This window comes from Diadema setosum, chromosome 21 (assembly GCF_964275005.1).
Source record: "Diadema setosum chromosome 21, eeDiaSeto1, whole genome shotgun sequence".
Classification (NCBI taxonomy): Eukaryota; Metazoa; Echinodermata; class Echinoidea; order Diadematoida; family Diadematidae; genus Diadema; species Diadema setosum.
The window spans coordinates 22,608,506-22,635,066 of record NC_092705.1 but is presented as its reverse complement, the minus strand read 5'-3'; the positions used below and the strand labels follow the sequence as shown (position 1 = coordinate 22,635,066).

Sequence of the window (26,561 nt, the reverse complement as noted above, 5' to 3'; positions counted from 1 at the left end):
GATTTAAACTAAAACTGTGAAAAAATCACTACCCTGAATGAATGGCAGTAATTTAGCGGTAAAGCAGTTGAACATTAATACAACATAATCACATAATCTAGAGAAATATGTTTGGTGCTATATGTTGGCATCAATATAGATAATTAGATATTTGTCTACAGTTGGATAATAAATAACAAGGATGAATTAGGCACGCGAATGTGGTCATTGTTATGTACGTAACTTCAAATTGGAAACCACATTCACAAAATGAATGAGTTTTATATTTATCGATATGAAAATAGGCAAAATATCATGAACGATCCACCTGGCTGTGTAAGGGTAAGGTGGGCTCTAAGGGCGTCACTTGAGATGATCTTGGGAATGTGTGACTGACTAAACCCGGAGGGGTGTGTACAGACAGGTAACTCTGGGCCATAGATTGGAGGGGCAGATATGGGGACAGAGACGGTGGGGGGGGGGGTGTCATTCAATGAGCCTCATTGAGAAGGATGTGAGGGACTTCTGACTTAAAAGGGTGTGTACTGTCCTGGTTGAGGTGAGGATTTAGCTTTTAACGTTTTGCCAGATATTCAGAAATCTCTCTATGACATGTCAAAGAGCATGCAATTCTAAGGGGTATCAAAAGTTTATTTGATGAAAATCGGTTTTAAAATGCCTGAGATATCCCAAAACAAGGTGAAATAAAGAGATCCTAATAAAAGGCGTGGACTGTCGCCTTTTATCATTATCATCACTTTTTGGGATATCTCAGCCATTTGAAAACCAATTTTCATCAAATAAACGTTGTATCCTTTTAAATATTACATGCTCTTTCATATTTCATAAGAGGTTTCTCATTTCCTCACTTAGGAATATTCAAAACATGCATCTCCACCTCAACCAGTACTGTACAGTCCCTTTAAGACGTACAAAAGGCATACAGGCAATTAAGATCCCCAACTTTGGGGCAGCATCATTAGGTATAGATAGGATACAATGTAGGATGTCTGAGGGACACTTTGTGCTAACTGTGAGGATGGCTGCATGGACACAGATAAGATGCAGATCTGGAGAGGGGAAAATTCGATCATCTGTGAATTCCTCCGAGCCCGTGGTGGCCGTTAAGGCGAGTTGTGCCGAGGGGTACAATTACAGGTGCAATGTCTCAACGATGGTGAAGCATAGATTGCCTACTGGGTCCTCTGTTTGACTGATGAAAAGACATATCTGGCGAGTTAGGGCTTAGCACTATGGGACGTCCCCGTTTGGGAAGTCTCAATCTATGTTAATGGAATCAGCGATATGTCGAATAACATTGAAATCTTCTATCGGTGGACAGGAATCGTGTAACATGTGGGCTTGCAGTTAATTTCTGATTTAAAAGTTTCAATTTATGTTAACGGAATCGGCGATATGTTAAATGACATTGGAATTTTCTATCGGTCAACAGGATGGTGTGACATGTAGGCTTGCAGATAATTTAAGCAATATGGAAAGGACTTTGGCACATGGAAAGCGCCACCTCCAGTCGGTCCTTAATTGTTTCGATGTCCTGGTACATAGGTAATTTCAGCTTGCGCTGGAAGTGGTGGTTGTCGCAACCAAGCGCCTCCGGGAGGGTGTGAGAAAGAGGCGAGTTCATGTCAAACGGACCGGGATGCACCATGATTGTTAGACCGAGATCTGCCAAGCCGCCGCAGGGCACACGATCCGCACCAGACACAAAGACTGCATGGGCGAAGAGTGGGAGAGAGTAATTAGAAGTAAAAAATCAACCGGGAACTTCTGGGGAGCGTTCAAAGGACAGGCAATGACTAAATAAGTATTGGAGGAGGATGAAATTTAGAATTTCACCATAAAGCTAGTACATGTATATAGGTATTAAACTAAGAACATGAAATTTATGGTTAATTGTTTGGTTATGATAGATACGTAGGCCCACCATGTTATTATTGCTTATTTGACTAGTAAGCGTATAATTGTCAGTGTATAGTTAATGTGTGACTGTATGTAGGGGACTCGGTGGAAGAATTGTACTTGTCCACATACAGTGTGTTGTATTTGATGTATATGTCTTTGTTTTGTCAACTGTAATGTTTGTTTTGGCAGGGCCCCCAGTAAAAACAGTACCTGCCTACTGATGGGGCTACCCTGTTGAAAAAAAAGACTGAATAAATAAATAAAAAAATACAAACATGAAATTTCAACTTTTTTCTACAGTAATAATTTTTTGGAAGATGAGGGAAGCATTATTATGATGTCATCTATACCGGACTGTGTTTTTTTTTTTTCTTACACCAGAATAATCTTTCATGTTTATTATTGTTTGACTTCCAGGTCAACAAACAGGAGAAATAGTTCACAATTACAATTTTGTCAAAGTTAATATTCTGGCGACACTTCTTATAATACATTCCCCAGCTCTGGTGTTACGCGACGCTCTAACATAATAAATGCCTAGAGAGTCTTCCTTGGAGGAATTTTGGTTCCTAAATAGCCCAACTTTTGCGGCTAGACTCTAAAATTGAATACGTAATATAATAAACCGTAAATTATCGGAGCTGCTTTTTATAATCACCCTCATTTCTAATGAAACAAATTTGAACATTTGATAGTTTCACATGTAGCTGTATGTACAATATCTAGTATTGTTGCACATATTGTATGTATTTTCCCCCTTGAACTTGTACCAACAAAAATGTGCTATTGGAAACAAAATCTCATTTGAAATTGACAACTTGAAATTGAAAATTAATTATGCTTACTGAGAAATTTCCTCTTCTGTTCCTCCTCAAGAGAATGGAAACATTCCCAGAACATTGTGATGGTTTGATGAGATGGGTGGTAGGGAATGCAGTATCTCGTGCTCTGATAGTGGCAAAGAATAAGAGAGTTTGGGTCATCACTCTGTTCATAGTTTTAGCCGTTGAAAATGTTAATGGGATTATTGAATATTGTTACAGTCCTGAAATATTTCACTTTCTTATGGAGGGAAAGGGTTTGTTTCAACTGACAAGTAAAAATAATGTTCTTGATTTTCTCAAAATATAGCTCCGTTTGAGGCTCGGTGACACCGTCGCATTGCTTGATCATTACAGCCATTAATATTTTGCAATTTAAAGACACTGAAGTCCTCCTAATTTCCTTCTGAAATTGCAAAATTGTCCTCAATAATGAGGATTGGATAAAATAGTGACATGGATCATAACAAAGCCGTAGTGGAAGAAGGTATGTCAATAAGTTGTACAATATTTCCACAATGAAAAAAAAAAATGAAGGAGAGATTATTTCGCAACTACCCTAAACGATACAGGAATCATCATTTTTAAAGCAGTAAATGGTTATTTTTCCAATTATTTGCGGAGAATGAATCGTAGATTTTGGAGGAAGTCACAATGAGCCTTTGTAATTTGCGTCTATGCTTCAAGAAACCTTACAAAATGTCATAAGCTCATCACTTTATTCTTACTGTTTATTTGCATCACATATTATACACATGAATAATATATCATCCTTTTGATGGAAGCCGAAGTGCATTATTATCTTTTTCAAAGATTTGATTGCTCGAGTATTAAATGTCAACGAACCTGTTCTAGCGCTTTCCAGTCGAAGCGTTGCTGTCCAAGAACGAAATCTTCCAGTTCCACAGGACGAAACATGCGGAGGATGCTCTGGCGGCAGACGAGGTAGAATCCCTTCCGAAAGGCGCACATCTGTTCAGTTGCAAGAGCACGCCGCACCTCTTGCTGGACATAACGGTTGCTGATTGAATAGTAAATAAATAAATTAATTCATTCATTTATTAATCAATCAATTATTTAAATGAATAAATAAATGGATATATAAAAAGACAGTGAAGCAATTTTGGTAGCTTTGGTGTTTGTCACTGCAACCACTGTCCGCGGGTATATCTATAAAGCAAATGCAATCACCTTTAATTCCATTTCCACCAACTCCTTCCGAAAAATGGATCATAATTCAATTCATTTCAATTCAAGTAAATTTTAATTTGTCGAGAAAAACGTAACATACACTTCACATTTTGTTGTAACAAAGATAGGACTAAATAAACTACTAGTAAACGAAGTCGAGGCTGACCAAAAGTACAGCTACTTACATGTCCTCACTAGCCGGGATATTCTGGCCGTCCTCTGTTTCAATCTCCATGTAGATGGTGTTTTCTTCGATGTATTCTTTTGTTCCATCTCTCAGCTTCGTTAACTGCTTGGCCATATCACTGTCCAACTCGAGTAGTTGGTCCATTTCGTTTTCATGCCTAAGCAATGAATATTATGTACATATCATCATGAATTGATGATAAACCTTTTCATGGTAAGGCGTTGCCTTTCTATGTGTACTCTACACTTAGGTATTTGACCCTTGTTGAACACCAATACTCAATTTCTGCTTGTGTGAATTAACACAGAGGAGCATTTGTTTGTGTTTCGTTCTTTATCGTTCCTTGTGTATTTCTTCGCATGTGTTAATGAACGAAATGAACTGAAAATTTTCAGACTCAATGCTTTACAGTAATACAATGTTCCGATAACTAAAATGCATAAGGGCAACAAATACGAAAGTAGGCACGTAGATAAACGAATTTATACACTTGAGTATTAACGTCGGCTTGGTCATGGAGTGAAAGTTCAAATAAACAAAGTCCTTCTGAATTTGGTTAGAAAGGATAAGAAGTTAACAAGATAGTTCAGGGCTTGATTTACAATCCGGAATTCGAACACATCTGGTTCGATCTTTTCCTCTCTTTTTTTTTTATTACTCACCCTCCCGAGAGAAGTTTGGCGTAGAAAAGTTGAGGGAACGGTAGAGGGACGACGGCTTTGTTGTACAGCGCCAGTCCTACGAGAATGCCGAGGATCCGAATCAGCTCCAAGTCGTCACAATCCTACATGCAGAAACAAGGAGTAAATAAGTGTTCCGATGTGTAATTATTGATTTTGGTGTATGTTTCCCACTGTTTTACACACCACGTATATTACAACTCATGAAAATTTGATTATTCTGAGTCTTCCAAACTCCTTTCTCATCTAATCACTTTGGGTTAATTTTCGTCTGTGGCTCGATTTTTTCTCTCTTTATTTTTCGTTTCGTTTTTTTTTTCTGTTTGTGTTTGCAGGGGAGTTATTTTCCTTTATGAGTAATTTGCCCCCTAAACACACGACGAGGTGAAGTACATATACATGTGAAAACTGACACATACTCATAATCTATCATAATATTATATCATAATAATAAACATACTATAAAGAATAGCATGTTTGATTATGAGACAAAGAAGATACTAAGCGAGCCCAATACAATGTACCTCCTTGGTCAGACATTGCTGTTTCAGAAACAATAGTTGAATGAAAATGTCTTTTTTTTTGCAGGCTGATGGGAAAATAATACATTTCTGTATAGGTCTACACATAATTATATGTGGTCAGTGTAATCAGGTTCGGACAGATGATTCAGAAACGTGATTACAAATGTGATCTTCCGTTGGCGTTTAACTCTTATTTTTCTTGTTTGTTGTCGGTGTTTTGTTTTGTTTTGGTTTGGCCTGGTTTTTGAGGGGAAGGGGGATCCCTCTAGACATTGATATAGAAGGCCCAAATACAATGTGTGTGACGTGTCACTCCCCACAAAACGAAATCCCATTTACCTTAATAAGCAGTTGTGTCGTTAGAGACGACGTGTTTGATATCTCAGCGATCGTTTCGGATTTTTCGATTAATGTAATCTTTATTATTTTCAGAATAACGAACATTTAGGTATAGGGAATTTGTAGGTTTCGGAATAACGAACCTTCGGAATAACCAACCTTGTTTCATTTTTGCATTAACGAATATTCGTTATAATTTTAAACGAACATAACTCGGTATAGGCAACGATCTTTACAATGATTATTATTGCGTAATTTTTGGAAGGAAATGACATGCCCGTTGAAGGCGCTGCTTATACCTTTTGCTATTAAGTTGCTTTTCCCCTGGTAGAAATAATACAAAACCGAGATTCAAGCTCAAACCTGTCGGAACCACACGTGGGAGACTGCCGGGTCATTCTCGTCTAAGAGCCGGACAAGACCGTAACGCTCCGGGTCCAGTAATTCAGCAAACACGAGCGTAAAGAACTCCTATATCATAGCGATATGCGAGAAAATTAAAATTATGCTAGTAACGTTTCCAAACTCTTTCTTATGTGTTGATACTGTATAGGCGTTATAACAATTATTATAATAATAGATTAGCATTCTCGTCATGTGGAAGAAAAAAAAATCCCTTCGCCACCGTGTCGCGTTGTATTCAATTGCAAGAAAAGTCCGAGATATACATTCTATTACCATGCATGAAGATAATCTATCTCAAATCAAAACTCAGATTCCAGGAAGATTCAGCTTTTTGTCATGCTGGATTTATTCCCTACCGTGCTCAGGACTCCCCAGTCCGCCCCCTTTTCACCAGCAAATTCCACATAGAGAGGGCGCTGTACATGTTTCTCTGTGACCGAAGAGAGGTATAGTCGCAACTGGTCGTTGAAAACATTTTGCCGATCTGCCGAGATGCGGAATGTCTTGTCAGCTGCACTGCAGCTGCGAACTGCGAACTGTCTCGAAAATAAAATATGTCATATTCATTTTATGGATATAGATGGATAATCACATCTCAATTACATTCCCTAAACGTACAAAAGAACATCAAGTAATCATATATTTTTTTTTTTTAATGTTGAAATACATTGAAAAAGATACAGACAATAATGGATTGTCCACGTGAACCTTGCCTTGTCCCGAGAGATACATCGTATTTAGGTCTTAGTGAATTTCGTTCGATTGGCCATTGTCCGACGCTAGATGTCCAATCTTGTGATCTATTATGCTAATTCATGTATTTTTATAATTTTTCAAGAAGTAGCTGGTATCCAATTTCTAATGTTCATTCACTGTTCCTTTTTCAAAACCTTTAATTGCAAACTCGCCAGCGATGATTTTGATATGCATTACTCTTATACTGACAATGATATTCAATATAGTTTACGACCCGTTATGATATTATGCCGCCACTAATACTAATCCTATCAATACTTCTGCCACGTCTACGCATGGACGAAATCGCTGGCTTTAACAAGCTGATACGCAGAATCTTAAAGGCATAATTTACCATTTGCAGATGAAAGCATTAGTGCTTTAAAATAGTTCTAAAATGTGAGTTAGGGATAGAAACAACCACTGTCGAAATTTGAATCCGTATAATCGATGTTAAGTGTTGTTAAATACACAAAATGTGAACAATAGTTATAATAAAAATGTTTCCAGACTAAACCGTATACAGTTACGGTTTATTGAGAAAAACCCTGATATCTCCTTATATTTTAGGTTTTATTGCAAATATTTCATATGGTAGGATGTTTTATGATACAACAGACCTACACATATGCATCAAATGTGATATCTGGAACATTTTTGAAATCACTGCTCCCAAAGGTAAACTGGACCTTTAACCCCTGCCCACCCCACCTCCAACCCCTAGTTCCGCTTGGAAAAGAAAACAAAGCAAAAAGATAACTATGAATTAGAATGCATTAATCATTCAGTATCAACATTTCATGTCAGGGCAGGTAAATATGACTACCAAAACGTACAAATAAGGATAATCATACAAATAGCAAATACTACTGTCATTGATCAAACAAGCTGTCTTGTGTAATAACATATATAATATTATAATGATAATGTAAATTCAACCTCTAAAAGTGAATCAGAGCGCTGTATTATCTCAGCCATTCCATTTCATTGGAAGAATAAACTGTATTAAACTCTTCAATATCGTACTTTATTTTCTTAAAAAACAAAACAAAACAAACGGATGCTAAAACAAAAACAAAACTAGAAATGTCGCTTTGGCGACTGGTATGCCTCCGCCATAATGCATGATTTTCCCAATAGGTCTAGATAGTACATGTGGACACTGTGTGATCACATTTTCACAAAATTGGCAAAACATTGGAATGACAAGTTTGTCACAAATGTGTTGAATGTTCACCTTCCTTGACGTAGGTTTAATTGGATGAATAGGAGAGCATGTATCTAGGGATTTAATTACTTTAACTTGACTTTGACCCATTCATACATTTAGGCATTGAGTAATTTTCAAGGTACAGGTGTGGAGAAAAAGTGCAATTTCTGAATTGAATAGTAAATTGTTACCATTTTCATCTGGCCCTTCACCCTAAAATTCATAAGATAATTACTTTCAGGTAGAACATGCATAATATGTACTAAGTTTCAAGGTAACTTGAGCCACTTCCGAGATATGGAGGAAAAAGTTAGTTCAGCACCTTCACTTGATCTTTGACCTTTTGACCTTTGAGGCAAAAAGAGAAAAAAAAAACTTTCCAGAGAATTTCTATTAGGTTACACACGCATACACCAAGTGTAAAAAAATAACCCTGCTGGCATTGCATAAATATGAGGGTAATAGTAAAATTTTGAAGTCTTGCACTTGACCTTTGACCCCTGACCTTTGACCCCATGAACCCTACATTCTCTAGATAATCACTTCCAGTCAGCACATGTATATACTATGTTCCATGAAGATACCTTGAACAATTTTCCAAGGTACGGAGAAAAAAAAAGAAGTTTTAATATTTTCACTTGACCTTTTGACCTTTGACCTTTGACCTCATGACCCAAACTTTCACCAGAGAATCTTAATTGGGTAATACATGTATACACTAAGTTTCAAGAAAATATCTTCAGGCATTCAATAGATATGGTGGAAATAGTGAAATTTTATGTATTTGACCCTGACCTTTTGACCTTTGACCTCATGACCCAAACTTTCACCAGAGAATCTTAATTGGGTAATACATGTATACACTAAGTTTCAAGAAAATCTCTTCAGGCATTCAATAGATATGGTGGAAATAGTGAAATTTTATGTATTTGACCCTGACCTTTTGACCTTTGACCTTTGACCTCATGACCCAAACTTTCACCAGAGAATCTTAATTGGGTAATACATGTATACACTAAGTTTCAAGAAAATATCTTCAGGCATTCAATAGATATGGTGGAAATAGTGAAATTTTATGTATTTGACCTTGACCTTTTGACCTTTGACCTTGAGCATGTGCACCCAAAAGTTGATAGGCACAACTTCACCCCCTAATACACATACATGCCAAGTTTCATTAGGATACCTCAACAGGTTTCGATAGTTACCTTGTCCACAAAATTCATTACGGACGGACGGAAGGACGGACGGACGGACAACCCGAAAACATAATGCCTCCGGCACCACTTCGTGGCGGAGGCATGAAAACAAAACCGGTTATTAACGCCTATCATTATAGCACTAACCTTCTGTCTCAGAGTGTCATGGGCGGTCAGGATTCGAATTTTCGTCTTCAGATTCAAGAGAAATGGGTATTCTTCCAGCCATTTTGTCTCCTGAAACAAATAGCGTAGGTGGGGTGTGATTTCATTTTCGTCAGTAAAACTGTCATTATTTACCTATCTATCATAAGTAATCGATCGTAGATTATATTCGGTACCTCTGCCAAAGCCGATTTTTTTTTTTATTTATTTATTTATTTATTTTTTGCCTACACTGGTTTGCTCACCTGTTTGCAAAATAAATCAAGAAGTTAAGAACAAGTTTTGCTAAAATTTTCAGGAAAAATTGAAAAAGATACAAGGAATAGATGGTTAGATTCTGGTAGAGAGGTGGATCACCGTGTAGATCTTGTAACTTTCGATAAGCACCTCTACATTAATTGCTTATTATCAGCAACAAGTGCAGGACAACTTTGTGGGGGGGGGGTACCTAGGAATGGTTGGATCCGCAAGTAACTCGACGTTTGGAATAGCAAACCGTAACGCTGTGATTAATCCATGTAAAATAACGGACGACGACTTTTGTTGTAAGACATACGGATATGTTCTAAACTTGACGTTTAAAATGCTAGTATGGTATAATACACCATACTAGTATCATTAGTATCATTCTAGTATCATACATAGTATTATAGCGAGATAATAATCTCTTGACCTCCTATCGGGACTTTGATATACCCTCGTTCAGTTCTTATCTTCCTGAATTGAACATTGCGTCATGAAAAAAGTGAAAATAAGGTTTGAATTTGAATTTGAATTTGAACATATCCCCCATCCTCCTCTCATCATCATCTCTGTAATCATTTTACTCGATCACAGTCAATCCAACGAAATAATGTTACGAAATTGTGTCATGAAAATAAGTAAAGTTTGTTGGAAGATTTCAGCGCTCACAGTTGCTGGATTCTGCACACCAAAGTACACGTCACACATCAGTTTTTCACACTCCTCGTAGGTCGTGTACAGACCCGGGAGGTAAAACGTTGAAATCGGAACGATATCATGGCACGCGTTCATCTGCAAGAAGCAAGGTGAAAGAAAATCGGACAACAATATTATAGAAAATAGATTATACTGAGGGAATTCCATAATTTTTCTTTTACGAATGTATATACATTCCCTCCATTTTTCACTGGCAAGATAGTGATAACAGTTAATACCACCATCTCACTAGACGGCAATTCCGCTACGATCATCAAAAATCGACAAAGCGCGGCGGATCGTGGCTTGATCGCTTTAAATCTTCTCCATCGTATTTTGAGCGGTTCAGAAGCATGGAGGGACGCTACCATCGCCATAGTCGCCGCCAAGTTTTGATCATGTCCCAAACTTCCGTTGCGAGAGGGCTGTGGTTTTAGAACGTATCAAAATCGCCTCACGAGCGCATTAAAAGCGTAGCTATATTCGTAGCTCTGACGGGGGTAGCAACGAGTAAAACGTAACTCAAGCGCATCGAAAACGGCCCACCGTCCTTGAAAATTACCACTTTAACAGTATTATTGAACTGGATCAAACCTTAAACCAAAGAAAGTGATGCACCAGACCAGGGAGGTGGGTATGGAGAAAAACGCATAAAACTCCTTTTTTCCACGTACACTCAGGACGAATCTACTCTGATTATTAAATTGTTTGTCATATACCATTGTAAGTCAATGCAAGTAGATTAAGTTGTAATCTTTTCAAATATATTCTCATAAAATTGCACATGTTACCCTTTTAATTGAATGGATGTTAACTTGCAATTTCATATTAGGCTCTAAGTGGTGTATTCTAGAATGCTAAGAATAATGGTGAAACTATATTCTGCATAGCCATGTTGGTTTGACACTGACATCTGACTGAAGAAATCCAATTATAAAACCCATTTTATACCAATATCGCTTGAGATCGTAGCATGAGCCCGGCGTTAACGCATCACTGTCGCTCCGATCGTATCACTGTTGCAGCGAGATCTTGATAATACCCCCATCTCACTAGACGGCGATTCCGCTCCGATCATCAAAAATCAACGAAGCGCACAGAATCGTGGCTTGATCGCTTTAAATCTTCACCATCGTAGTGACTATCTTGAGCGGTTCAGAAGCGCGGAGGGTCGCCACAATCGCCATGGTCGGCGACCTCGCTACGGAAGTTTTGAACATGTCCAAAACTTCCGTAGCGCGGTCGCCGTGCATGGTTTTAGAGCGTATCACAATCGCCTCACGAGCGCATTAAAAGCGCCACATTCGTAAATCTGACGGGGTAGCAACGCGTTAGGCGTAACTCAAGCGTGTCGAAAGCGGCCCCCACCGCTATGAAAATTACCACTTTTACAGTATTACGTAACAAGAACCAACCATGAACAAAAGAAAGTGATGCAACAAATAATTATCTGTATAAACAACAAATATCTGTAATAGGGTTAACAGAAACATTGTTATCATCTGATATCAATTTACCGTACAAAAAATGCCGTATGCATTGAATGGCTATGAGTTGATTGTAAATAATAGAGTGAATAGGACTGGCGGCGGGGTTGCGATTTATTTATCTAATGAACTTGAGTTTGATATTTGTGATGATCTAAATTTAATAAATGATATAATAGAGTCTTTGTTTGTTGAAATTTCCATCCCTCAAAGTAAAAATATTATAGTTGGTGTTGTTTATAGACCCCCAAACTCCAGTTCAAAAGATTTTTTAGATAGTATCACAAATTTATTAAAAAGCCCTCGTTTTGTTAACAAATGTATTTATATAATGGGTGACTTTAATATTGATTTGATTAAGAGTGATGATAATACTTCACAAGAATTTCTTGAATTATTTTTGTCATCCTCTTTTTTTGCCATTAATTTCCAAACCTACACGTGTTACATTCTGCCAACCTCCTTGATAATATTTTTACTAATTCTTTACAAGTTTTGAATTCTTCTATAATTTTATCCGATATGACCGATCACTTTCCAATTATAACATGTTGTGATCTTAAGCATTCGGTTAATAAGTCTTATTTTCCTTCATTTAGATGTAGAGCCACACCGGAAAAATTTAGCTAGTCTTGACGCTTGTTTAGATAGGGTTGATTGGTCAAGTGTTTTGTTTGTGATACTGATGATGTTAATGTATCATTCGATAATTTCATGGAGATAATCAACAAGCATTTAGATGATTATATTCCTAAACTAAAAGATAAGTCAGTAAATTATAAAACAACACCTAAACTTCCATGGATTTCGAAATCTCTCCTCCGTTCAATTAACAGGAAAAATAGGTTGTATTATAAGTTCAAAATGAAAAAAAAAATGAGCAGTCAAAAAAATAAATATACATCATATAAGAATATTTTGACTAAGGTCATACGATCGGAAAAGCGGAAATACTATACCATTCACATAGAAAGATATAAACATGACGTGAAGAATACATGGGAGATATTAAAGCAGGCCATGGATATATCAAAACAGAAATTGAATATTACAAAAATAAGATTTGATAATAAAATTGTTGAAGATCCAGGTGATATAGCAAATATTTTTTATTCTTATTTTTCAATGATTGGAGAGAATCTGGCAAAAGAAGTACCGTAGTCCGATACGCATTTTGCAAAATTTTTAGGTCAATCCAATCCCAGTTCTATTTTCTTTGCTCCAACTACGAAATATGAAATAATAGACATTGTCACTGCAATGAATAATAAACGAAGTGCCGGTTATGATGATATAAGTAATTTTATTATAAAGAGAATTATATTTTCTGTTGCTGATCCACTTTCTCATACTTTTAATAAATCCATATTACATGGTGTTTTTCCTGATTGTATGAAAATTGCTAAGGTGTGTCCTTTATTTCAAAAAGGAGACAGTTTTGATATAAGTAATTATTATAGACCTATTTCTTTACTTTCATCCCTATCTAAAGTTTTGGAAAAATTGATATTTACAAGAAAAATTAAATTTCTTAATTATTATAATGTTTTTACGAATTCTCAATTTGGGTTTCGTCAGAAACACAGCACCATTCATGCTCTTTTGAAGTTTATTGATAACGCCACACATACTATAGATGACCATTCTCATCTTCTTGGTATCTTCCTGGACTTCTCCAAGGCCTTCGATATAATTAATCACGAAATTTTACTTCATAAATTGTCTCATTATGGTATACGAGGGAAGGCCTTGGAGTGGTTCAGGAGTTACCTGCAAAACCGAAAACAATATGTATCTTTGAACGAGCACATCTCTAGTCTTGAAGTCATTAAATGTGGCGTCCCTCAGGGTAGTATATTAGGACCTTTACTTTTCATTATTTACATAAATGATTTTTGTAGATCATCCGACATACTTTCTTTAATACTCTTTGCCGATGATTCAAATATTTTCTTCTCCCACCAAAATCCAATCACTCTTGTCCATACTGTTAATTCTGAATTAAAAAAGTGACTCAATGGATAAGAGCCAATAAATTGTCACTGAATCTTCAGAAAGCTAAGTATATGTTATTCAGTAAGTCTATAGAAGTTTTACGCACCGATATCATTTTTGATGACGTTCACTTAGAGCGTGTATCTCATACAAAGTTTCTCGGTATTATAGTGGACGATAAACTTTCGTGGAAGCCTCATAGTATTGATATTAGTAAAATAATTTCGCGTAATATTGGTATTATTAATAGACTTAAATCTCATATCCCGTTGTCTTCTTTGTTGACGTTGTATTTTTCATTAATATTACCTTATTTAAATTATGGAATCTTAGCATGGGGTAGTGCCCATCAAACTTTATTGGATAAATTATTGTTATTACCAAAAAAAAAGCCACTTCGTATTATTTGTGGCGTTTCTCCACGTTCCCATGCAGATCCATTATTTGTTAGATATAAGATTTTAAAAATTAAAGATTTGTTTTTCTTTCAGCTGGGCCAGTTTATGTTTAATTATAACACAAATGCACTTCCCAGCATTTTTAATTCAATGTTTTCACGAAATCAATCTTTTCATAATTATCCCACCAGGCGATCTAATGAGTTTCATTTACCCCTTCTGAGAACGTTATTGGCTCAAAATACATTTATGTACACTGGCCCTAGATTTTGGAATTCTTTAAGTTGTGATATAAAAAATTCTTTATCTTTGAATTCGTTTAAGCGTAAGTTCACAATTTTTTTTTGAACTCATATTAAGATATATATGATTCATTACTTAACGGGTCTTTACAGCCTAATGGTTCATCGTCAATCATTGATTTTATCATTGTGTATTTTATCGTATTTGTACAAGCTTTGCTCGGCTGATCTAGCTGAAGCACCTCAATTCCCTCTTCTGATCCCGATGTTCAGCGTGTTGGCTTTTCCTTTCATTTCCTTTTTCTTTCTCTCCTTTCTTTCCATTATTCTTTTGTATTTTATTACTGTCATGGTATACCCTACTGTAAAGTCATATAATGTCGTAGTGTTTCTACTGTCTTGTTCTGTCCTGTCTTTGTAAAAAGAAAAAAGAAAAAAGTTTAATGTATTCACAAGAATCCTTTGAGTGGTTCACAATTTACAAGCATACTTCTCACTGAACCTCTCAGTTCTTTCTTCTTTTTTTTTCTCCAGACATAACTTTGTATTTTGCCGGTATGCATGTATAATTTCGTATTTGTTAACCATTATCTACCATGTAAAGTCGAATACATGCCTATGTTATATCTTCTGATTCATTTCGTGTTATGTTTGCCGAAAAAGAAAGAAGGAATGAAATAAATGAAATGAAATGAAATGAAATGAAATGCAGGGGCCATGAAGGTGGACGTGGAGAAAAGCGTATAAAATGTATTTTTCCACGTACACTCAGTACGAATCTACTCTGTTTATTAATTTTTTTTGTTTGCCATACTTACCATTGCAAGTCAATGAAAGTAAATTAAGTTGTAATCTTTTCAAATATATCTTCATAAAACTGTCTCATTGTAAGATACAATTTGCAGTTTGCTCGTAAGCCGGTTCTTTGATGTTATATACACATGTTACCCTTTTAATTGAATGGATGACTTAATAGTGCAATTTCACATCAGGTTCTAACTGGTGTGTTCTGGAATGCTAAGATGTAAGGTAAAACCTTATTCTGCATATCCATGTTGGTTTGACATTGACATCTCACTGAAGAAATTCAATCATGAAACCCATTTTATACCCCGATCGCTTGAGATCGTAGCATGAGCTCGGCGTAAACGTATCACTGTCGCTTCGATCGTATCACTCTTGTAGCGACGTCTTGATAAGCGTACGAATATCGCAATACGATCGCTTTGATCGCAGAAGCAGCGCGTCTCGTCGGCTTGGAAAAGCGGCAAAAGCGTGGCAGCGTCGTAGCATTATCGTGGCACTATCGCCTACAGCGCAGGTTGAGCGTAAAGAAACCGTAGTGTAATTGCCTCGGAGGCCAAAAATGGAGACGGACGGCGATCACGCCACGATTTTTTAAATCATCACAGATCGCCATGGTCGCCACGGTAGCCTTCCTAGTGAGATGGGGGACTAAGCGTACGAATATCACAATACAATCGGTTCGATCGTTCGTAGAAGTAGCAGGTCTTGTCGGCCTGGAAATGCGTCAACAACGTGGCAGAGTCGTATCATCATCGTGACACGATCGCCTACAGCGCAGGTTGAGAAACCGTAGTGTAATCGCATCGGAAGCCGAAAATGGAGACGGACGGCAATCGCGCCACGATTTGTGAATTTTTCACAGATCGCCATGGTCGCCATCCTAGTGAGATGGGGGCCTTACCATTCCCCCCGTCTTCTGAAAAATGAGAATTAAGTGTTCTTTTCTTATGCGAGACAATATGTTGCACTTTCTTTATATTTTCTTTCTACATTCTACGTTCTACGCATGTAACATCACAGACCATGCAAACTGTGTAGTAGTCTTCTTTTCAATGGACGATGGCAACACTAAAACTTTAAAATCTTCATAACCGTTGAACGGATTGTCCGATTTTCCTCAAACATTCACTGATGACATTGTGTTCACTAATATGCATTTACTCAATCCACACATAAAATGAACTTGTCCTTTCAAAGATCGCGCACATACACCCTAATTTGGAATATGCCCATAATGCAGACAAGTTTAAACATTATGTATACACGCACTGATTACATGATACCTAGGCCCTATGTAATAAGATCAACATCATGAAAAAAATAGAAATGTCGCTATGGTGACTGGTATGCCTCCCCATAATGCATGATTCTCCAAATAGGATCTATAGACAATGTGTCAAGACGTACAAAATGGCAGGTTTGTCTCAAATGTGTTGAATGTTCACTTTGAACTAGCTCTTTATGTGCCATGGTGGAAACCCCCTGAGTGCCACATTATTCTGAGACACGAAGGTTGTCATGCTTTGAGAAAGAATTCTGTTTTTCCAATCTGTATAACTTCTACAAAGTTCTGTTAGGATGGGCATATTAGTAGGCAAAGTTAAAGAGGAATGCCAAGCTTCGTTTCGATATAAATTATATGACGAGTCTATTTTCAATTTTGCTTTTGAATGACCAGTTGCTACATTAGTATAAAGGCATGACTTTTGCACATAAAACCGTGACAGAAACTTAGAATGTACGAGCAAATCCAGTTGGGAACATCGCTTGATAGTCGATCTCCACATAGAATGCAAGCCGTTTATGAGAGGAACAAAAGCACGAGAAACGCTTTCATTGTGCCGCGGGATTAGCAGTAATTAGCGGTTTATCGATCGGTCTTGGCGGCTTTGTTTGTTGAGCAGAATATGCGAAGTTGGCAAGCCGTCGACTGAGTCGGACGTGCGAACGTGGCACATAAAGAGCTAGATTTAGTTGAATGAATGGCTGTTGTCTACGAGTGAAGGTATTTGGAGATTTGAGCGTTTTTCTTGACTTTTGACCCTCTTATAAGTTTATTCATTGAGTAATTTTCAAGGTATGGAGAAAAAAGTGTAATTTCAGTATTGTGTGGTAAAATAATACTGTAGCCTTTTAACCTGGCCTTTGACCCTTGACCTTTGACCCCATGGCTGTAGAATTCTCAGGAGAATCACTGTCAGGTAGAATATTCATGTAATAAGATTTACGAGGAAACCTTGAGTCACTTTCGAGATATGGAGGAAGAAGTGAAATTTACCACTTTCACTTGACCTTTGATTTCTGACGTTATGGCAAGAAACTTCCCAGAGAATCTCTGTTGGGTAATACACGTATACATTAAGTTTCAACAAAAAAAGTTGCAGGCACTGCATAAATATGAGGGGAAATATTGAAATTATGAGGAGTACTGTTGACCTTGACCTCTGACCCCCTAACCTTTGACCTTTTGACCCGTAACCCTGGAATTCCCAAGATAATCACTGCCTGTCAGTACAAGCATAGACACTATAAGTTCCATAAAAATACCTCGAACCATTTGCGAGATATGGAGAAAAAAAGTGATATTCTAACATGTTCACTTGACCTTTGACCTTTGTCTTCATGACCCAAAATGCTCTCTGGAGAATCTTCACTTGGTAGTACATGTATACACTAAGTTTCAAGAAAATACCTTCAGGCATTGCATACATATGGGGGAAATTGTGAAATTTTGAGCATTTGACCATGACCCTCTGACCTTTGACCTTGAACATGTGCACCCAAAAGTTGATAGGCACAACTTTGCCCACTTATACATACTCATGCCAAGTTTCATAAGGACACCTCAGTTTTTAGTTATGCTGTCCACAAAATTGATTACGGACAGAAGGACGGACGGATGCCTCCGGCACCACTTCGTGGCGGAGGCATAAAAAAGAAATATGATTACCTCATTCAAAGAGGACAAAGCCCAGAGAAAATAACATGTAAATGTATTTATAGATTGTGTGAAGAAGTCCATTCCGGAGAAGTCACAGTCAAAGAGCCTGAAGCCATCCAGAGACACACGGAAAAGAGTTACCACCCGTCCAAATCCACGAGGCTCTCGTTTCCAGGAGCGCGCTGGAAACAGATAATACGAAAGAGTGTGAAATAATGAACAGACCTGTAACTATACAAAGAGGGAGTTTGGGGGGGGGGGGTTGAACATTATAAACTGACCAACTTCGCACACATTCTGCAGAAGCTTTTGAAAGTTGAAGTGTTATAATCAAACGTTTTATGAAATGGATACAATGCTAGAGGAATAGCTTTAGACATTTTTTTCTTTTTCTTTTTTTGTACATCATGGCACTGTATGGGGTTTTGTAATTATGTTTAAGAGTCCATCAACTATAGTGTTATCGACAGTTACTGGTTTGCTTCTGAAATCATTACTCGGGTATTTTAATGAATAGAAGATAATGAAGAAATAACTTTGTCTAATTTCTTGTTTATCATTTCATATCCAGAACATGATAGGTTCTACCTTGTGCAGACCAATGCGTAACACTCAGCGGCGTCGCTCCTTTTTCACGATGGAGGGGGGGGGGGCAAGATATTTATGTGATACGAGGGAGCGGAGCGACCGAGTGGGGGAGGGTGTGGGTGGTATCCCCTCGCCCCCCCCCCCCCCCACACACACACACACAAACACACACAGGGGAGATGTTGCATTTTCAGACCTGAAATTCAGGGATCTGGTGCACACTTTTGGTGAAATTTTAGGATTCTTTTTTTGTTGTTGTTGTTGCTATCATAAGTGTATGACAAATAAATATTCGCATATTGACAAATTACCCTACATCGACGTAAATAAGCACTGAATTGATCAGTGATTTAGTATTAGCCATGGTAAAAGAAATCATGGGCGTACATACTCGAGCAGGATTCGAACGTACGACATCCTGATCTCCGGACAGGCGTCATCTCCACTAGATCACCGAGCTTCCGCCCGACAGCAAGTGCTGGTTCTAAATGTGTTCGGTGCTGGTGTTAGTGTTGCCTTCCGACACCCGCACTCACTTCCATAATGGATGCACGTTTTACTTGCAAAGTCTAGGGTAATGCAATAGTCGCTCTCGTAACCTACACGAACACTCTCGACATGGCTATATAAATCTGAGCCTAGGAGCAAAATTAAGGTAATCGTGATTTCAAGAAGAGATGAAATTTGTGGCATATCAATCAGTCTTCCTCATTTAGGCCCGAATTCACGAAGGTGGTACAAATGAAACCATGGTTTAAACCATGGACAAAAACCACGGAGCGCCAAGTGTTGCATGGAATATTTCGGTACGAAATTGGTCATTTCGTTGATAAAATGACTGTTTCGATAACGAAATTATCATTTCATGGACGAAGTGTTCATTTAGCATGTTTAGTTACAAAATGTCGTTTCGTTACAAAATAATCATTTCATTGACGAAATGACTGATTTCGTAACGAAATATTCTATGCGACACTTGGCGCTCCATGGTTTTTGTCCATGGTTTAAACCATGGTTTCATTTGTACCACCTTCGTGAATTCGGGCCTATGTGTCCAAAACTAAGCAGTCATGGCTGCATCTTCTTTGTCTAATTTGGCTTTAACTATGCGCCATTTTATTTTTTTCGTTGTGCAATTCCCGCGGACTTTGCGGCGATGCGATGCTAGCACATAGTGTTGGGTGCATTAATTTTGATTAGTATCGCCTCATTAATCTGACTGTCGGTGTTGGAGCTCGATTTAAAGGCTGTTATTTTGGGACTAGCACTAGCACTAGCACTAGCACCGAACTTGAAATCAACCAATGTGGGTGGAAATGAGGTCTACGTTCTGCGGGTGCTGTTCCAGTTTGTTGTTGTTGCTGTTGTTCTTCTTCTTGTTGTGTGTGTTTGTGTGTTGTTGTTTTTTTTTTATACAAACCGAGTGAACGCTTGAAATTTTCGTCGTTATCCATCAGTGTTATGAGGATCCGCATCATTACTATCAAAGCGTCGTGGTTCCATGACTCGAGAATGCAGTCGAAGATGGGACATTCCATTAGCGATAGGAGAAATCCAAAGGCATCATTGACACAAGGACGGACAGGTATGCTCTCCAAAAGAATATTCAAGATGATTTCGTTGACCTAAAGAGGATATTGAATGCCATTTGAGTAAATTCAATCGAATTCAATCTGATTAAATTATATTTGATTCTTGTACCTTTACACTCGTGACAGTTCATCATTTGTATACTTTGCAACTTCTTCCATTCAATCAAATTCATCGTATTTCAACTCTGTTCTAATTACTCAGTTTCATCATATTCTAGTCTATTCAGTCAATCTAATTCCATACAATCTATTTACGTACAAATCTCACATTTCTGTGCAAACTAACCTAATGTAGAGCCATGGAAAAGAAACACTCATGAGGCTTAAATTTGAGTATTGCCATATACAGTGCACTCCCGTTATAACGAACACGGTTATAACGAAATTCCGCTTACAACGAAGTAAAAGTTCAGGCCGAAATATTATCCGCTTCATGATTTTTATTGCTTATTTGCTCGGTTATATCATAAGTTCGAGGACTTTGTTATAATGGGAGTCCTCTGTAATCTATTGCCTTTTCGGTCTCTGTGGCCACGGACACAAAAATCTCTGAATAAGAACTGTGCCATTTATATCACGTGATAAGCGATAATATCACGTGATTAGCGTTTACAAGTAATGTAGATGAACACGTGGATGTAAATCGTGGAATTCAAAATATTTTTTCACTCTGTGGATAAGTTCTGAACAGCCCGCATATTGCCATGGGGCAGGTTATATTTGTCGTTTATCAACGCATGTATTGTGAGTAGAGCGAAATTCATATCATGAATAAATATGAAAGCATACTACTTTGATGAACTAAACAACTCATCACCAGCATTAAAGAAGTAAGGTGTAAAGTTGTTATAAAAGTTTATTCAATTCCTTAAAGGAAAAATTTCATTAAAGTTCATTAAAGAGTGAGATAAGTGAGTTACTTTACACACCATGCTGATAATTTTTTCATTGTTGTCCATGTTTTTGAATACCGTCCTTGCTAATTTCAAATCAACGCATAAGCTGTCTGGATCAGCTCCATCACTGGAAAAAAGAATGAGACAAAAGTAGAAATTAGAAAATGATGAATTATACAATGTACCTGCATAATGATACTTTCTGCCAATGACAGCCTCTTCAATATTAACACTGCTCTTCCAGAGGCCGTGCTAATAATCACCGCAGTAATTTATCATCATCAAACGTCCCTATACTTCATTATTATTCATTAACTTTCGTGTTGATTGCAATGAGGAAAACATCTTTGTAGTGATGTAACTAATTCAACATCTTGTTGAATTCGGACATAATTATAATGAGGGATTCTTGCAACAGCAAAATGTGTCAAGAAAAATAATGCAACAACAGCAGCAAACAACAAAAAAAAATATCAGGCAACAACGAGAATGGTACAAATTATACGAATCTTACTCTGAGACTGCGAAGGATGCGTTCAGGCACGCCGGAGAAGAAAACGCAGTTCTCAGTTCCTGTATGGAGGATGCCTTGGATGGTGAATTTTCGGCGCTAGAGGCGCTCTTTAAGAGCTCGACCGTCACTGTCGCTATACATCGTGATTGGTCATTGCGGCTACCTGCTTGCTGATACTTAGAAATTCAAAATGAGGAGTTATTCAAAGGCATGGTATAGTATTGGTGGAGATGATGATTGGGCTTTAAACTTTTTAAAAAGATACCAAGAAACCACTTTTGAAATAGTACAAAACATACCATTTTAAGAGGAATTAGGTGATCCGAGTATCCTCTCGGATCACCTGTATCTGTACTGATTCTTTATTTCTTTCTTTCTCCTCAAATGTTGTGCAGCGGTTAACTCAAAAAGTTCTTCGCCTATTACTTTCAAACTTATACCATATATGTATCATCTTCTAGGAATGACAGATCTAATGTATCATTGTGATCAGTCAACCGTGACGTCACTATGACGTCATTATGTGAAATCACGTTTGCATTCGTATCAAATTAATGGAATGGAATTTTTCAATGAACTTTACATATCATATGGTTCAAGTCAAGTTCTGTTGATTCATGTCCTAAAATTTGATCATGTTCAATTAAACGAGCGCGTACGCGCGCGTTGAAATTTTAACATTCTCCAATCAAGCTCAAAATTGTTTTGCACACGTTTCAGGTCATTTTGAGCATTTTATAAGAAAATCGACGGACGCGTACACGCGCGCGCATATACGCACGCACATATACGCACGCACATCTTGTATGCAATAGAAATTTCCATTTTTCACATGGATCAGATGTCTGAAATGTCAGGGAACAATTCTACTAAGTTTCAAGTCAATCCGACTCAATATGACGTCAAACGGGCCCGTCAAAGTTGAAATTCCGCGCGCGCGTCAATGGCGGTATACAGTGCAACTATGCAAAAAAAAAAAAACCGCCAATTTTAAATTCGATTTTACTCGTCAGGATGGACGGTGACGCCCCATTTTCTTTATATTCTGAAAGCTGATGAGTTGTACATGTCATTTCATGGGTTGACGATCTGAAAAAAATTATTAAAAGATATCAAATTTCTTAATGAAATAAAAAAAAGTAAAATTTCAAAATGACGTCATCAAATCTCAAGTTCATTCGAGCGTATCTCACTTATCCTTTGCCGATTTTCTCCCAGATTTCGGTATGTTGTAGCTTATTAAATGCTCTTTCAAAAATGTAAAACAAAATTTTGATGAAATGACGGCATCATTTCGTAAAAATGGATTGAAAGTAACCTTGTCAAATTTGACCAGTTTACGTGTTATCTCTATGGGAGTGCAGTAATTTCTGGGAATGAAAATTGACATGACTATCTTTTTCGAGCACTGGCTCACTTATGCTTCGGTGAATTTCTCCCATATTTTAATATGTTGTAGCTGAGACTTTGGGCTATTGTCATGGTGCCCTTTATTTTTTCATACGGTGTCGGGATCACGTCAAAATACTTGGTTGTAATTAAAGCTTATCTTCGATGTATTGGGATATTTCTTTCTTTCTGCAACTTTTTTTTGCAATAACTTAAGAAAAACAGCCCCTATCACCCCCATATTTTGCACATGTTTAGTTCATATCACATACATTATTTCATAAAATAACAACTACTTGATCGGACACCATCTTGGGTATGTAAATTAGGGTCAAAGGTCATAAACGTTTCATCCTGTATCTTGGCGAATACATGTCCTATCTTTCCCATATTTTGCACACGCAAAGACCGTGTTACAAGAATCATTTCGCAAAATAACCACCGTGTTGCTCAGATGCAATCTTGGGTGTGCAAAGTGAGGTCTAAGGTCAAATACATTCCATTCTGTATTTTCGTTAGTGTATGCGGAATTCGGTACCAAAGATGGCAGGTCTGACTCACTTTTCTAAATGAGAATCCAAACATCACACGGCCATTGTCCCCTCAACACAAATGAAACCAGTATGGTCATATCTATTGATATCAGGACTCAAATCATTGATTTTCAAATAGATCGGATCACCTAATTTTTCAGTGTTGAAAAATTCCAAGTCTAGTTCAAACTTTATTTGATGAAAATCGGTTTTGGAATGGCTGAGACAACCAAAAACAAAGTAAAACAAAGCGATTGTAATAAAAGGTGGGTTCCACTTTTATTAGAATTGCTTTGTTTTGGATATCTCAGCCATTTCCAAACCAATATCCATTAATTAATTCATTTATTATTAATTAATTCCTCTTGGAATTACATGCTTTTTATACCTTGTAAGAGGTTTCGCATTGTCTCACAAAAAAAAAAAATATATATATATATATAGAAAAATTAAGTCAGATCTCAACCAAACTATACGATCCCTTTAAGGGCGCAATCATGTTCTTAGCTGTCGATGATATCTATATAGGCAAATCCTAGACAAGCAAACATACACACAGAAAACACACACACACACACACACAAACACAAACACACACACACGCATGTAGACACACCATCAAATTGACATAATCAAGTGAACATTAACACTAGGAGGACCAAAAGGTCCAGCATGTGTACGAACATAAAATGTAAAGTCAATTAAACACATAAATGATTGAATGAATAATTGTACAAATAAGAGTTGTTTCTATTCAAATAAGTTGGTTCATTTCAATTATGAAGTTACTCATAACAAAAACGAGCAATTTTCTTGAAATTGTACTCAGCCGTCATCGCTCTGAGTACCAGTATATGCCAATGTATTTCACCTAATTTATCTGCGTGTCCTAGCAGAATTTAGCATGATATCTCAAAGAGAGATTGATGTGAGTAACATTACACGCAGAAACAACATAAAAACGGAATTGCTTTGTCATCGAATTATCCATTCCCACGTCATTACTGCCCCTAGCCTAGCCCCCTACAGAAGAAGCGGTGCTGTGATAACTGTTACGCGCACAGCCTATTCTTTTGGCGCCTACGTCTATGTTTGGGAAGGAAACCTCTTTTATAACCCAGTTTCGTTGAACACAAAATGAACGTCAGTATAACTGCAATTCGTCCAAGCTGATTACATGTACTTGACATTTTTGGTCTTGCAACCTGAATTCAGATTGATATGAAAAAAAAAAAAATCCTGATAACTGTATTCGATCATTGTCTATGCTGGTCGTACTTTATTGTACAGTCTATTTGTTATGCTTTTCTTCTCCAAGTTTTGATGCTTGTTGATCACTTGAACATTTTGGGATTGCAACCTGCATTTACATTGATACATGATAACAGCCCATTGTTTGATTTGCTGATATCTAATCGTTGTCAATACTGGTCGTACTTTATTTTATAGTTTATTTGTTATGTTTTTTTTTTTCTTCTTCTTTATCATGTTTATCGCAGAGTTTTTATGGTTGCCCAAGAAATACAGGCATCGTTTGGCTTTATGCCGACAGTAATGGCATCCTGGAATTACCTCATCATCAGCACAGAGGAAAACGAGGTTCCTTGATGCACAAATGTTTCCACTCCATTTTGCTGGGGTACGTCTGTGCTTTGGACGCGCCCCACGACTTACGGCAGCTGCTTCAGCACTGCCGCAGTCATCATCTTGGCTGATACCGTCGCCATCGCCCGCTGAAACTTCCCTGGCGTCTTCTTGACCATTTATACATCCGTTTCCGAGATTTGCCTTGACATTGGGTGCTGCCAAGCCTGCATCCGGGACCTGGGGCGTTTGATGGGCGAGTAAAGAGTCTTTGGATGTGCCGTAAGCTGGCGAAGCATCGCTAGTGGGAGAATGCATGGTAGCGACGCCGTAAGATGCAGTTGTTGGCATGGTTACAGGAGTCGAAGACGCTGATGCGGTGTGGGTAGGAGGAGGCGAGATGCAGCGGGGAGTGAGTGCCTCATTCTCTCTGAGGGCTGTGTCGTGATGCTCCATGCTGGGACTAAGAATGCCTCTCTCCTCAATTTCTTCCCAATCTGAAGTAGCTCCCTTGGTACCATCGTTGCATCCGCCGCTAATTGGGAGTGTCGTAAGTACCGACGACCTGGATGCAGTATTGTTATCGCCCGATGTTCAGACAAAATTGAGCATGAGATCTAAGAACAGTAGGACGCGGAGCAGTACTGTACCTTTAAGCGTTCCTACACATCAAAATGACCATCACATCTTGACTCAATATCTGTATCATTTTTAAAGACAGAATATTTCATGAATTGTACGTCAGAACCCGAATTTGAGTACTAAACGGGGAACTCAACCCCGTGATAAAATCAACACAGTACTTATCCAAAAGACAAAAGATTCATCTGCTACCACTAACGTATAAAATTGTCATTGACATGGCCCCAAATATACGTTGTAAGTATGATATTTCCCTACTTTCTCTGTAATCAAAATGATCCCCAGCTATCCCAGCCTATCATTAAAAAAAGAAAAGAAAATACATTTCTGCAACAGACGTGTGCTAAGATATCCGATGATTAACAACAATTTTCCTCTTGTCCTAAAGATTAATTTGAATAGGACTGAAATCTCCCCAACAAGATTTTGTTGCTGATGTTGTTAGAGTTGTTAGTATTGCTATTGTTGTTTTTGCGTCTTTTCTTGACGTGCTTCAAACCTAGTAATTATGATGTAACATGTGAAACATATTGTACCGTTTTATACATTCATTTTATTTTCATATACTGTGTGATGCTGTGTGAAATACGTTTTCGTAAAAACAGGGCCCCATGGTATACTGGACGTTCATTGCCACCACTGAAAATTGGTGACCC

At 37.6% G+C, this 26,561-nt stretch overlaps 1 protein-coding gene across 1 annotated transcript; it reads right to left on the bottom strand.

Moving 5' to 3' along the window:
* Positions 1–1,025: 1,025 nt before the first annotated feature.
* LOC140244408 (probable E3 ubiquitin-protein ligase HERC4) lies at positions 1,026–25,719 on the bottom strand. Its single transcript, XM_072324045.1, has 10 exons — positions 25,252–25,719; positions 21,758–21,933; positions 21,277–21,370; positions 6,406–6,585; positions 6,008–6,115; positions 4,764–4,885; positions 4,100–4,258; positions 3,570–3,744; positions 2,748–2,850; positions 1,026–1,710 (listed from the first exon to the last, which is right to left on the bottom strand). The coding sequence occupies exons 1-10, from the start codon at positions 25,717–25,719 to the stop codon at positions 1,463–1,465; spliced, it is 1,833 nt and encodes a 610-aa protein (XP_072180146.1). The 3' UTR covers positions 1,026–1,462.
* Positions 25,720–26,561: the final 842 nt, after the last annotated feature.